Here is a 14,988-nt window from a genome sequence, read left to right on the forward strand (position 1 = left end):
TGGGTTCAGTTTTTTGGAACTCTCTGTGCTCCCTGGACCTGTAAGTCTATTTCCTTCTCCAAGTTACAGAAGTTCTGCTTCATTATCTTTTCACATAATTTTTCAATTTCTAGTTCTTCTTCTTCACCTTCTGACAGCCCTATGATTTGGATGTTGGCCTGCTTATAGCTGTCCCATAGGTTTCTGAGCCTCTCCTCATTTTCCTCACTTCTAGTTTCCTCTTTCTGTACTGGTTGACTGTTTGTTGCTTCCCTATGTTCTGATTTGTGGATTTGATCTCCAGTTTTTTTACCCTCACCACTAGTTTTGTATGTGTTTTTATTTATTTCAGCAGGACTAGTCTTCATTCCTTCCCCGTCATGTTTAAAATCTGCTGTTAGGTCTGTAAGCATTTTTATAAGCAAAGCTCTGAACTGAGCCTCAGAAAGATTTCCTATCTGCTGATTCGTTAGATTAGATATTTGCTGTCTGGTCAGCTGCATCACCGGGATCTCTATCGTGATCTGTGCCATGCTGACCGTTTTGTGTTTACCTTTGCTTCCTGGGCAGGGCTGTCACACCTCCTACACTATAGGGGGCAGAGCCTTGTGCACTTGTCACAGCTGGGTGACCCGTCTCACCACCCTGTGGCGTTTTCTGCGGGGGTGGGGGTCCAAGATGATTTCCTGCCATTCACTCTCCGCTGAGAGACTGGGAGCCTCCTTCTCCATCCCTACCCCCTCCAGACCTCACAGCCCAAGGCAATGGAGGTCTGCCTTCACCAGCTTTGGAATCGCAAGCTGACAGGTCTGGTCTGCAGCTGAGGGTGCTCCCAAAGCGCTTCTTGCCTCCCACTAAATATGGGTGTCTGTGCCACAGACAGCACAGCTTAAACTCTTTTCCCCAGCTTTGCCCCTCCTACTCGTCCAAACGAGCACCACTTCTTTATAACTTCATATGTTGGACTTCCATTTATTTTCTGGAACTTCTGGTTATTTTTGGTTTTGCAGTTGTTGTATTCCTTCTTCGTTGTGGAGGGAAATGGTGCGTGTCAGTCTAGACCTCCATCTTGGCCAGAAGTCTCCTGTGTTTGTTTGCCTCCGTATCCCAGGAAGAGCTGTTGCTCCTACTACATTGTAAGGGACGGAGCCTCAGGGATTCATCAGTAACAGGCGACCTGTTGCACCACGTTGTGGCTCTGTATGCGGGGGAGGGGTCTTAGAAGGAACAATGCCACTTGCCCAGCACTCGCCCCTTTTCTAGGCACTTCTCCCACTTCTGCACTGGATGGCGCCCTTCTAGCTGCTGCCTTGGCTGTTGTTTCCAGAATGGGTGGGGCTGCGGATGTTCTAGGTCTGTTGGGGCCCTTTAAACAAGTGGACTCTGCTGAGAGACCAGCAGTTTCTGCCTCTGTCCCAACCCCCACTGGTTTGCACAGTCAAAAGCAATGAGGCTTGATTTTCTCTGGTGCTGGGACAGTGAGCTGTGCAGTCTGGTAACGGGCTGGGAATGCTTCCCAGGTGTCCCTCCTGACTTTTTAAAATGTGTAACTGCACTTTCTGCCCACCTGCTGCTGTTGCAGCTGCTGCCACCACCACACCGAGTCCTCTGTGCCCCGGCTCTGCCCCTCCTACCTGTCTGGACGAGTATTTCTTCTTTATATTTTTGTTTGCTGGACTTCCATGCAGTTTGGTTTTCTGGAACTTCTGGTTGTTTCTAGTTTTGAGTTAGTTGTATTCCTTCTTAGTTGTGGAGGGAGATGCAGCATGTCTCTCTACACCTCCATCTGGGCTGGAAGTTGCAATAATAGCTTTCTAATAATGCTATAATCTAAGCAAAACAGTGAGTGACCGTGGCACCCACCTTAGCCCATTTGACAGGAGAAGTGTTCAGGAACCAGTGATTCTCAAAGTATTGTCCTGGACCAGCAATATTGGTATCACTTAAGAGCTGGTTAGAAATGCACATTTGGGTGCACGATGGTCTTTATTTTATCAAGCTCCAGGTACATGTTCAAGTTTGAAAACCACTCGTCAAAGCAAGAGAAATAAGCTGGAGCAACAGAGAAACTTGAACCATGCCCCAGTCAGGGAGCTTCTTAAATATCTTTCCTGCTGGTGTGGGACTGCAGCTACATGTTGAGTACTGACTACATACTAAGCAGCATAATAAGTACATGCTGGCAGATCAGATCCTCTTAACAACTCTGGGACCCAGAAACTGTTATAATCCTCATCCCAGATGAGGATGCTAAGATATAGGCCTTATGAGGCAAGGCCACACAGATAGTGAGTGGTAGGTCCAGGATTTGCATTAGGCAATTTGACTTCAGAACCCTGGTCAGTAGTACCTGATTATTAGAAAGTGTAAGGAGATGATGGATGAATGGATTGATCGAAGGAAGGAAGGTAGGAAGGAAGGAAAGAAGCGTGAGGGAGAAAGGAAGGAAAGAGAAGAGGAGGAAAGAATAGCAGCAGTTTGGGGAAGTAAAAATTGAGTGAAGGCACCTTCTAAGGGTGGGCTATTCCCTTGTACTGTGGCATTTTGTTTTTTCTGGGCTTGCTTTTAAGTCAGCCAGCCCATCGATTTCCATAAATTTCATCCTGGGCCTGTCCTGCACTGCTTTGTCCTAGGAAATTGGTTCTAGGGGAACTTTGTGATTTACTTTTTCCTATTTGCTTTCTCTCCCTATCTCCTTAGGCTCACACAGTTTTTGTGTATATACTCATCCCAATTGCTGAGGTATATGCTACTGGCTTTGTCATTGGAGAATATTCTGGCAAAAACATGTCGCTCTTTGGGGACTGTGAGCTAAAGGGCTGATGTGAAGCTCCTCTCTGCTTTATTCACTTTGGACCATCTTGTTCCCTGCTTTTGCTTTAATAGCATATAATTTCTCTTCCTTGTGCAGCAAAGCCACAAGGACCCTTAATCTCACATTCCCTGGAGGCCCTTTAGAGGCTCTGGACGGATCCTAGTAATCAAGGACAGTGGGCGTGATCAGGGATGAGGTTTGATTCTTTGTCTGCCTCTCCACTTTTAGGCTTTTCATTTTCACATTCCTCCCCATGGTTTTTAATAAACTCATGAACATAGCTCAAGGGCAGAAATGAAGTTTGAGTTCAGCTGAGGCACCATAGAGTCTATTTGGAAAGTAAAACTTTCAAATGGCACTTTAGCCTTGAAGAATATATTGAGTTAGATATGCTATGTGCCTTGAGTCACAATCTCTGCATAATAGCATTGCTATGTATATTACCTGGGCACTTTTGTAGATTAAAGAAATGGGCTGCCTAAAAGATTAACATCACAGAGGCAGTGTATGTGCTGGTGAAAAAGATGGGGGCAAGAATGGACCGCCTCACTTTCTGTGCTGACTTTACCACCTCCTGCTGGCCCTGGACCTCTGAGCAAACTTCATCAGTAGCAGGGAGATCATGGGAGAACTGCCTCACAGATTTATTCAGAGCAGTAAATGCGATAAATGCCAAGCACAGAGCTTCCTTATCATAATAACTAATAGTTTAATAAATGAGAATTATTTATATTGTTATTATATGATTATTTGAAGCCTAGATTCTGTAATTTGACCAATGCTCCATCATACTCTCCCCATTTCCTCTTTACTTATGCAGTTCTCTGTTTTAGCCAATTCTTCTTTCTTGTCAGTTTCAGAAGCACTGTGGTCACCTTTTAAGACATGCTGTCATTTCAAAGCACTGGCTAAATACAACCAAGACTGACAACTATGAATAAATAATTCCACAGGGGCCCTAAAACACTCTGGCATTTCACTCAAACTCTCATATATGCCACCACGTTGTTCTCTCTTGTTGGGTGTCTCTATTCTCTGCAAATTTCAGATCTAGTTACTGAAGGTGAACCTCATCTTCCTATGAAAAATAATCCAGTAGGAAACAATGTGGAGTAATTGGACTTTATGAGAGCATCACTGTCAAGTGTGAAAATATGTGGAGAGATAATCACATTTTATTTTTCATTTTTTGTATATTTTCAGCACGTTCATATCCACGTTCTTCCCAGGAAGGCTGGAGACTTTCACAGGAATGACAGCATCTATGATGAGGTGGGTCTGCTTTCTCTGATCTTATTGTTTGATCACAGGGGCTGTCTCTGCGATGAAATAATCCTAAATAGGTATTACTTTATATATGGTCTTAAATGGGATTCCACCCAATATAACTTGGGAAGCAGTAGTAGAGGTGAAGTAGCCCAGAATGACCATTACAGGAACTGAAGACAAATGAATTTATAATGATTTCTTTTTCAAATGAAATGGAAAAATCTAAATGTCCGTTTGATTTCTGCTTGTCATTTACCAGAACATTAAATGTTTACATGGAACAATGACCCAATGTCTCCATAGGGGAAAATCTACACAACCAATTGAAATTAAGCAGATTGATATATGGTTATTATAGTCAAATAGTACATTTAATTTTTAAAATACTTTGGAATTCAGCTTGTCTCACTAAATAACATTTATTGAAGGTGAAACTTTAAATTATCAATTACCAAAAACTAGGTTGGTTTGAATGATATTACTATTTATCATAGCCAGTGAAAGGTAAATATATTCCCCACATGTAAGAGCAGATCAGATGGCAGTGGCACCTTGGAGTGCTTGGATGAAAAGGCTTTGAGGCTGTTTCTGGGTGTAACAAGGAAATGTGCTGTGATTGATTAGTAGTGTCTGCTGTGGTATCAAATTGGAGAGAGGTACCATTTTAGCCATCTATTTGACATTCCTGTTCTAACACTTTGAGAATGGTTTTTATTTTAGTTGTTTTGTTTTTGTTTTATTTAGAAGAATAGATATTAACCATTTCTTAAATGTTTGGTAGATTTCATCTATGAAGCCATCTTGGACTTATTTGTTGTTCTGGGGAATTTTTTGTTTTTTTTTTTTAGATTTTTTTTCTTTATTTTAGAAATAAGAAGGGAGAGTGCAAGAAAGGAAGAGAAACATCAATGTGTGATTTCCTCTCATGCATCCCAACTGGGGACCTGGCCAGCAACCCAGCCATGTACCCTGGCTGGGAATCAAACCAGCGGCCCTTTGGTTCGCAGGTCAGCGCTCCTCCATTGAGCCACATCAGCCAGGGCTAGTTGTTTTTTGTTTTAGTTGTTTATCATGTGGCTCTACCAGGTATACCCCTAACTATCTCCACCCTGTTTTCATGGGTTAGATAGAAACTGCATCATTTTTTTAAGGTTTTGTTGCAATAATTTGGCATTAAATGGCTACCTAGACCCTGAAAATAGAGGACCAGAGGTCAACAGTATTGAAACTTATAATTAATTTTTCTGGGATTCACTGGATCCTTTGAGGTGATTTGTTTTATGCTTTGGGGATATCCCTCATTGTGTGTGCTTTTTGCTTTCCAAAGACTGAAATAGACCTCTGTAGAATGAAAATGCTCTAGTCATTGGTCCCCATGTGCTGGTTGGTGGGCCAGTTGCTACCAATCTCATTTCTCAAGAGGTCTGAGCCATGGTCCAATGGATTTCCCAGGTACTGGGGAATCAGTAATTATGTAACAGAACCCTTGGGCTGCTCTGATTGAAACAGAACCCACGGGCTGTTTAGTTAGGGGCCCAGTTGCCCGCCACCAGAATTATAACTCTGAATACCAGAGTTTGGTGAAAAGAAAAAGAATTGTTTATTTACACATAGTCCTGCCTCCGCCTTCCAGACCTGGCCCGTCTTAAGAAAGTCAGAAACACTGTTTCCCTACTTCCTAGGCACAGTTCAGCTTTACCAGTAGCTGCCAATCACTCAGTTCTGATTGGGGAGGTCCTTTCTGTGCTGTGGTGCTCTCCAGCTCTCAATGCAGGACCGCCTGGATTCTCAGCCTCCTTGTAAACTGCCTTCTTCCTGCAAACCATGCGGATCTCCTCTCCTTCTCAAAACCGCCTGGCGAGAGCTTCTTCTTTAAGCAGCCTGGAGACCCCTTCTCCAAGCCAGATGGAGGGAGCCCACAAGAGCCAGAGAGTGAGGGTGTGAGGGCCAGAGAGAGCCTGAGAGAGAGAGAGCCTCCCAGAGCCAGAGCCAGCCCAAAAATGTCCCCAGCTCCTCTCTTCCTCCCTGCCTCCTCTCTCTCCCTGCGTCCTCTCACTCAGTGGGTGTTGCAAAACAGTTCTGACCATTCACAGAACCCTACGTAGGCTCTGTCCGCTTCTTCAGTACCAGCCCACAGTCCAAGATCCCTCCCATCTTCCTGAGTCTTAGAAGTAAAGCGGATCTTTGCAACAATGTTTCCAGGCACTAGCTCCAGGCATGCAAGGGCATCCTGAAAGCTGCTTCCTTTTCCCTATCTCCCAGCAGCAAACTCTGGGGTTTGTTTTTGGACTCCCCTGTTTCTGTAACAATTATGTGAGCCTAAGAAAGTTCCCAGGAGATCCTGATACATGGCTAGGTATGGGAATAGTGTCTCTCCAAAGTTGGGCTTTTCCACAGTCATATTTTATAATATTATAATCCAAACTCATTTTCATTGGATGTGGAATGTGGTTTGAGGTTGGTAAGAGTTTAAATCAAATTGGAAGAAAATCAGAATTATGGAATAATTGTAAAGAGATGCATTTCTTAAAAATACAATTACTGAGCATATTAGCGTAAACTAAGGTTAATAAAATGTTGCCAAGAACAGGCTATTTTAATGAGTAAATTAGCACATAATTTATATACAAGTGAAAACTGCTAAAATGGTATTGAAAGTGCTGGAAAACACTATGGGGTTTGTTTTTTGTTGTTGTTGAACCGTCACCTTAAAATCTTGTTTATATTCCAAATGTGCTTGTGATAGAAGCTGCAGGGCTATATTTCAGCCCAGCTAGGAGCACAATGCCTGACACTGAGGTTGGCGTGTGACCTTTCTCCCCTCCCTTACTCTGTTGCCCTTGTGTGCACAATCACATAGAGCCTCTAGCCCCACGGACGGGGCACCACATGTCCCTACCTCCTACGTTTTTGGAGAAGCATCTCAGGAGAAGCAATTATTGCAGAAGTTATTTTTTTTAATCAACTGGTAAGTAAGATGTAGTATAGATAGTAACCACTGAGGGACATTGAGGGAAACTGTTGTGTGAGACTATGAAGAAACTGAACTTTTTGAAGACAGGCAGAATTAGGTTCAAATCCCACTGCCAACTACTGATTGTGTGACATTGGGCAAGTCAGTTAACCTCTGTGTTTTAATTCCCTCCTCTCTGAAATGAAGATAATAAGTACATTTCAAAGATTGTTATGTGTAATATATGACATACTGTACATTAAAAACTTATTACAGGACTTGATACATACTACACCTTTATTAATAGGTAACTGCTTCCTCTTCTTATTATTAGTTTTGTTTTTAAAAAACTAACAATGGTGGGTAAATGGTGAACCTGGATTCAAAGCCAGATTATTGGATGCTCCCATTCAATCTCTTTCCAAGGGTCAGATTTCCAATTTTCCCTCTGCCTTTAACCACTAATTCTCAGATTCATCTTCCTTTATGCATAACGTTTGAGTACGTAATAAGATAATGTCTAGAAAGTGGCATTAGAAGCATGAAGCACTGCATTATTGGTACAGGATTTGACTTACATTAGACTGAGTGATTTTAATCAGAAATGAATGGAGTGATGAGGGACAGCTTTCTTTATACTGAAAGGAGTACTCACTTGAAATTATGCACCTGTCCATGAAATACAACAGACAGACTGGCTTGGAGCATGGGGAGGGGAAACAGGGACAGCAGGAGACTGAGTTCAATAAAATGCAATTGTATTCCTACTGCTGCAGAAATAGGAAACAACATCTAAAGAAGCCCTAAACTATAAATTAACTGGGAATGTTGTGTTCTCCCTGGGCACTGTTTACAAGGGATAGTGACAAACTAGAGAAGATCCACAGAAAGGTGATTAAAGTGGTAGAATCTGGAAATAGTGATCTGGGGAGTAGTTGACAGTAGAGATGTTTTGTTTGGAGAAGGGAGGACTTGTGCAGGTTCGACAGTGGCAGAGTCACTGTTTCTAAATACCTAAAGGGCTGTCAGGTGGCTCCAGGGGAACATTAGGGACTTTTAGATGACAAGGAGGCAGATACCAGCTCCACATATCAATAAGTCAAATTGATAGAAAGTTCTAAACACTTTTAGTGCCTTGCGGGAGGCACGGGGAGCTTTCCAGCCTTGGGTCCGTGCAAGCAAAATGGATGGCTGTGATTCTTCCTTTGATGGACCTCATGGTTCCACAACTTTACCAGTCTGGGCCATTTGATCATTACCTCTGTTTTTAAGTTATGCAAGTTCTGTTACAAATACTGTAGGTCTTTTTTGTTGTTATTAGTATTACAGCATTTGGGTTAGTGCCTAATAAAACATTCTTTTTTGTTTAGTTCATGGAAATATAAGGTATAACTCTTCTTTGATTTACATGAGACCATGCTCTATTGATTTTTCTCATTCCCAGCCTACTTCCCACTTTTTCTTTAGCTCATTGTTGCTTCCTCATATTTTTTATTTTGCTTGAAAAGTATGTTTTAATAAACTGCTTTATTTTGCCCGCCAATTATTTGTAATGATTCTGAATGCTATTAGGCATGCCATTCATTCTCTAGGTCAGTGCAGTTCCCACCACTCCATCTCTTATGAAGGCTCACATCACAAATTTGAGTTTGAGATCCCTGCATGTTTCATGGGATACTCTTCTCTTTACCACTCAAATGTGAGTACTCCCAGGATCCTATATCTAGTCCGTTGTGCATGCCACTTATCTGTAACATTATACTTCCTTGCTTACTCATTTACAATTCTATGGTTCTTTAACTTCAATAGTGCAGGTACCTACCTTCCTTGCTTCTGTTACTTTCATTGTCTTTACTTGCTTTTGTCAAATATACTATTCTAGTTCCCACCTCAGGGCCTTCCTGTGGCTTCTTTCATATTCTCTTTTCTGTATTGTGGCTTTACATCTTCATCCAAATCTTAGCTCAAGTGACACCCCCTCAAAGAATTCTTTTCATAGATCATGTCATTCCATCTAAGATAGCTAATCTGTTATCTCCTTTGCAGTAGCTCTATCATATTACCATGTTTATTTCTTTATTATTTCTGACACTTGAAATAATTTATTAGTTTATTATTCAATGTCTGCATTCCTAACTACACTATAAAGCCTTGAGAACAGAGACCTAATCTGGCATAGAGAAGGTCTTCAATAAATATTTGTTAAATGAATGAGTACATGAAAAAATAAAACGTTGAATTAGAAGAGCTTGAAGTTCCCTACTAGTCTTAACATAATTTAAAAGGAGAGAACATCTTGCTTTTCAGAAGGGCAATTTATTAACTCATAGCTACTTTGGGTGAGATTCTGCTGTGGTGATATCAGCCCTCTGAGGTTAATTTAATGAAACATTGGTAGAACAAAATCTGTTTGTCAAAAATCAGTGTGCAGACAGCTGTAAATTGTGGCTCATCAGAAAGGCTTGGTGAAGTAATTATAAACCTTGTCTGATCCCTAAGCAAGTCTGGTAGGCACTTGTCAAAGTTGATACATAACTTACCTCCCCCAAAACCTACACTTGTGTGTGTCTAACAAATACAGATGTGATATCTGCTGAAAAAAGGTTCAGGGGCTTCTCTTCTTTTTAGTACAACCTTGATTATTATCTCTGAGTTTATCTTCATCTGCTCTTCCTCCAGCTCTCTGTCTTGGATTTGTCTTTACACATTTTGTTTACTAATTTATCGTCCCCATTTCAAAGGATGAGTCTCTTTTCTATCCCTCAAAACGGAGTTCAAGTTCTACTCTTTCCAAGGCAGAATCTGTTACAAAGCCCATTCTCTATGCAGATCTTATTTATTAGTTACTCCCAATTTTTTTCTACATCTATGTCCTTTGAATCTATATGAAATGTGTGAGGCCTTCTCTGAACTCAGTGGACCCTCCATTGTCTTGACAAGTTGATGAAGATTATGATGATGACATAAATAGGTTCTTGGATAAAAGAGCATGTGCTGCTAATAGGAGGGGAGGGGAAAACCCATTGCCTAATGCCATGATACATCATCTCATTAACCCTGTGAGGCTTACCCTATCTGTATCCCAAATAAGTAACTCTCATAGCTGTGTTGGACAGTTCATTAAATGTTTATGGGTGACATTGAATGGTTTTGAGTGTACACTGTATATAAAGCCTATTACTAATGATGGAAGTAACTGTTAGAGCCAATGGAAATAGTAATCAGCAATTGGATAAATTCAACCATGAATTTCAAAGACAGAGCAACTGTAGGTTCAAGCATCTTAGGGGAAACAATTGTGTGACTTGACACAATATGCGAACAAAATCAATTTGCTAAAATGCATGTCATTTGGCCCTAAGGGCTGGAGAGGACTATTATACCATTGATAATATCTGAACTTGGATCTCTTTCACATACCATTTGATGATGGGCTCTAAGTCCATGGGTTCCCAGTTGATATTCCAAAAAAGAAGGAATGTTTCAGTGAGACAGTTAACTTCTTTTTCCCCTATGGGTTCACTGATGTCCTCATACTGAGAGATGAGTTTTTGAGTGTTTGAGGATTTTGGAATGTGAACTTGTTACCTCTTGTTCAGAATAAATAAAATCTCTGTGGGTTCTTCTAAACTCATGAGAACTTTTAACTCAAAGAATCTTGATGTGATATAACCAACAAATAAATATATGGTAGTGGTAATTTAATGGTTGTGATGTCAAATGACCTTGGCTACCTATTTTAATGATAAGAGAGCTGGGTAGACATCTAGTTTACCCTCTCCTATGTCAGGTTTTTACTGAGGTAAAATCTATGTCCCTTGGAGGTGAGAAACAAAATTAATAGAGAAGCATTTATCTGGTTAAAAAAATGTTTTCATTTTTTCTAGTAGTGATCAGAATTCAGGGAGTATACAACTTAGATTAGTTATCATTGGTGAAGTCTATCACATGTGGAATTGTTGAGAAGAACAGAGGACTATAATGGTGGGCTGGTGGCCTCCAGGGAAAGTCATGAAAAGATTGGACACAAGCAGAAAACAGTGGAGGAAGGCAAAATAGTGTCTGATGATGAGAGAACAGGTGTCTAGATGTACCCTGAGACAAAGGGTGCTACCTTTATGGCTTTCCCTAGAGCCTACTTTGAGAATTACCACCCTACATCAGTTTTCTTAGAACTGCTATCCTTTCTCATTTGAATATGCTCAATTGCATGTCAGGCAGAGATAAGCAAGAAAAAGTTAACCACACCCTTGACTATCCATAATATCAAAGTAAAACACTGTCAGACTACTCCTTGTGATCTTCCTCCACAGTGAATTCTCCCCTCAAACAGACATATTCCAGCAGGACTCTATAAGGTGTATGTTAGTTAAGGTGGAAAATGCCTGCTTGAAGAAGTCCTTGTTGCTGGTCTGTCTGTCTTCTTCCTTGTCTCTTCACAGTGGCTGCTGCAATCAAACCTTAACATCAATAATTAAAAATTGGACCATTTGTACATTTTTAAAAATTAATCAAAATTTTAATTAGATTTTTATTCAGGGTTCTTGACGTAACTATTAACAACTGTCACTTAAGAATAGTGTCCAAAAATTTGATAACTTTGGGGCTTACGATCCACTTAAGAAAACTATTTAGTTCTCACATAAGAAAAATTTTCAACTTCATTTTATTTAAAATTGAGAGTCTGGGGAGTAGAAAAAACAAAATTTATAAATAAGTTATTATTTTTAAGCTAAATTATTAATGTTAGGAGTAAATTATGAGCAGAAATGGGTAAATACACCAAGGAGAAATATGAATTAAGCATTAATACTTTTCAATCAATATAAATTATAATAGTCTCAAAGAGAAAAGCCCCAAAGCATTGGACTTGATCTCTCTTTAGAAAGCAAAATAAGCAAGAACTGGGTGGGTGGGGGGCAGATAAAGACATACAATGTTAAAGCCCCAAAGCCTTTGAAAATATTTTTGCTTTTCAATTATCTGTCATTTATTAGACAAAATAATGATACATTTATTTTAAAGAAGCTTTATAAATAAATTCCATTACCCCTTTGCTTGGAAGCAGGGCTCATTCTTAGAAACCAGCAGAGGACAATAAGGCTTCCCAGTTGCCTGCTTCTGATAAGGCACATATAGCCCTGGAAACATAGCCTGGTGTCTGGAATCCCATCGTGAGTCACCAAAATATGGTTGTACTTTTTTCCCCCTCAGGTGATATCTGTGCCCTCAGTCTGTACTTTGTACTTGTGTTCTAGAGCAGCTCTATCCAATAGAAATATAATGTGAGTTACATATGGAATTGTTTTAGTAGCCACATTAAAACAAGTAAAAAGAAATAGGTGAAATTCATTTTATTGATATAATTTTTAACCCAGTATAACCAAAATATCACCATTTTAACATGTGACAAATATGAAAAATATTCAGGAAAATTTTACATCCTCTTTATGTATAAGTTTTTAAAATCTCATATTTTACATTTCCAGAACATCTATTCAGACTAGCTATATGTAGCTAGTGGCTAACAAATTGGACAGTGAAACTATAGTTTATTGTATTCAAACAGCTTTGTTATTTTTCATAACGTGTAATTTGATGCAAAACCTCATTTTTTTTCACCCTGGTCATCCAAATCCAGGGACAGTAATGTACTTTTCCTCGTTTTCAAAACTATAAGATAACATAGGAGATATGCCATCCAACAATTTAATTAAGTTCTGCCATCTTGATCAAAGACTGTTGAAGTTTTGAAAATGAAATGACTTCAAGGATGGATTCATCTACACAGAGTTTACTTCTGTTTTTTAACTTCTGGCTACTTGTTTGACCAGGGATGTTCACAAAACAATCCATGCATTATGGAGAATACACAAGCCATTATTTTGATCATTATTTCTGTAGACCATTGCTCTTCTATGAGTGGTCCAATCAAGCATCACTTAGGGGCTGAACTTTCTTATTCCAATTTTGAAAAGAAAGCCATTAAGGGTTCTTTTGAGGAAATACCATGTAGGGGTTAAACCTGAGGAACTAAATTGATTGGTGTTTAGTTTCAGTTCTATGTCCTTGAACAAGTTTCTGAACTCCATATGTCAATTTTTTCATCTGAAAAATAGGGATTATGATAGGGCTGCTGTGAGAATTGAGTTATTATATATAAGAGCCTAGAACAATGCCTGGTAGATAGTTAATGCTTAGTTAATATTAGCTCTTATGACTTATGTAATTATTAATGTTATTATCTTTATGGCATGTCTGAGGGCATTCCAAGGAGTTGGTGAGAAGAATGAGGAGTCAGAAGCTGGAGTCGTCGGCAGCTGTCCGTCTTGAGAGACGATGGTGTAGCTTCTTAAGAGTCTATCTGCACCGCCGAGAATGGCTGTGCAGTCCAACTCGGGAGTGACACGGTATCTGTCTCCTCCCGTGTTGAATCGACATCTTGCGATGACGCTGGAGTGTCCTCTCCAGCGAAGCTGAAGCTACAGAGCCTGGGCAGGGTGATATGGAGGGTCTGCTGTTGCCCATGCCCGTCCGTCTCGAGAGACAATGGTGTAGCTTCTTAAGAGTCTATCTGCACCGCTGAGAATGGCTGTGCAGTCCGACTCGGGAGTGACACGGTATCTGTCTCCTCCCGTGTTGAATCGACATCTTGCGATGACGCTGGAGTGTCCTCTCCAGCGAAGCTGAAGCTACAGAGCCTGGGCAGGGTGATATGGAGGGTCTGCTGTTGCCCATGCAGCAGACCCCCCCTCTCTTCGCAGCTGAAGGGTCCAAGGGAAAGACGGAGTCAATACAGCTTGGCTTCAGGTGCGCCGCAGGAGTTGCCGGTGTTGACTACAACGTCGAACCGCCTTAGGGACTCCGGCTCCGGATTTTCTGTTGGGGTTTACTCCCTTAGCCTTTCCCCTGAAGAGGTATGCCGCAAGGCAGCGGAGGTTTTTTGGAGTCAGAGTTTTCCTTCTCTGATGTGCCCTGACTGGAAGATCGAACCAGCGACACTTAGCTCGCAGGCCGACGCTCAATCCACTGAGCCAAACCAGCCAGGGGAAGAAGCTGGAGTAGGTGACTAGTTAAAGGCTACCTTCTCTAGATACCCAGGAGGTTTCCCATATCCACTAAACACATTAAGAGGAGATCATATAGGTTAAGTATCTTTACCTTTGACCATCATCATGCATACCTGTGGGCCAACAGCCTTCAGAGACATAGCAACTTAATAGTTTGGGAGGACAGTAAAGTTTTAAGCTGCCACAAGTATGTAGCCCCCACTATCTATACATTCAAACACAATATGAAAACCTCTCCTGGAAAGAAGAAATTCTGGCTTATGGTTTTCTTCCAGTGCTTCCAAATTACTTTAGCTCACTGACAAGCAGCTTATTTGGAGGTTTGTATGACCCTCAGATTTAGAGGAGCAAGATGAGAGATGCCTGATTTTCTCTCTAACCAAGACTGGTACACGATCTGATGCCACCAGGGGCAGATCCAGGAAGCGCAGATCAATTTAAGAAGCAGCAACAAACAAGAAGAGTCACAAAAGTGGGGAGACAGAGAAACAACCCCCCATCAAAAGGAAAGGAGAAATCTCCAGAAAGAGTGCTAAATGAAATAGAGGGAAGCAAACTATCAGACATGAAATTCAAAACATGGATTATAGGAAAGCTCAATGAGCTCAGTGAGCTCAAAGAAAACTACAAAAAACTCCAGGGGAATTACAAGGAACTTACTGACAATTACACCAGCATGAAAAAGAACATAGAGGCTATCAATAAGAGCCAGGAGGAAATAAAGAATATGATTTCTGAATTGAAGAACACAGTAGAAGGAATTAAGAGCAGGCTAGAGGAAGCAGAAAATTGAATCAGTGAGCTGGAGGACAACGTAGAAAAAGATTCCCAGATAGTGCAACAAAATGAAAAAAGACTGAAAAAGAATCAAGAGGTTTTAAGAGAGCTACAAGACAACATAA

General features: G+C 40.8%; 1 protein-coding gene across 1 annotated transcript in view; it reads left to right on the plus strand.

Moving 5' to 3' along the window:
• FHIT (fragile histidine triad diadenosine triphosphatase) overlaps nt 1–14,988 on the plus strand; it is a 954,345-nt gene that overhangs the window by 756,359 nt on the left and 182,998 nt on the right. The window contains exon 5 of the mRNA XM_090282940.1: nt 3,998–4,066. Within this exon, the coding sequence (XP_090139066.1) occupies nt 3,998–4,066 (69 nt within the window). The remainder of the gene's footprint in view (nt 1–3,997; nt 4,067–14,988) is intronic.

The sequence above is a fragment of the Furipterus horrens genome, unplaced genomic scaffold (assembly GCF_987537825.1).
Source record: "Furipterus horrens unplaced genomic scaffold, mFurHor1.1.pri manual_scaffold_7, whole genome shotgun sequence".
Taxonomy (NCBI): Eukaryota; Metazoa; Chordata; class Mammalia; order Chiroptera; family Furipteridae; genus Furipterus; species Furipterus horrens.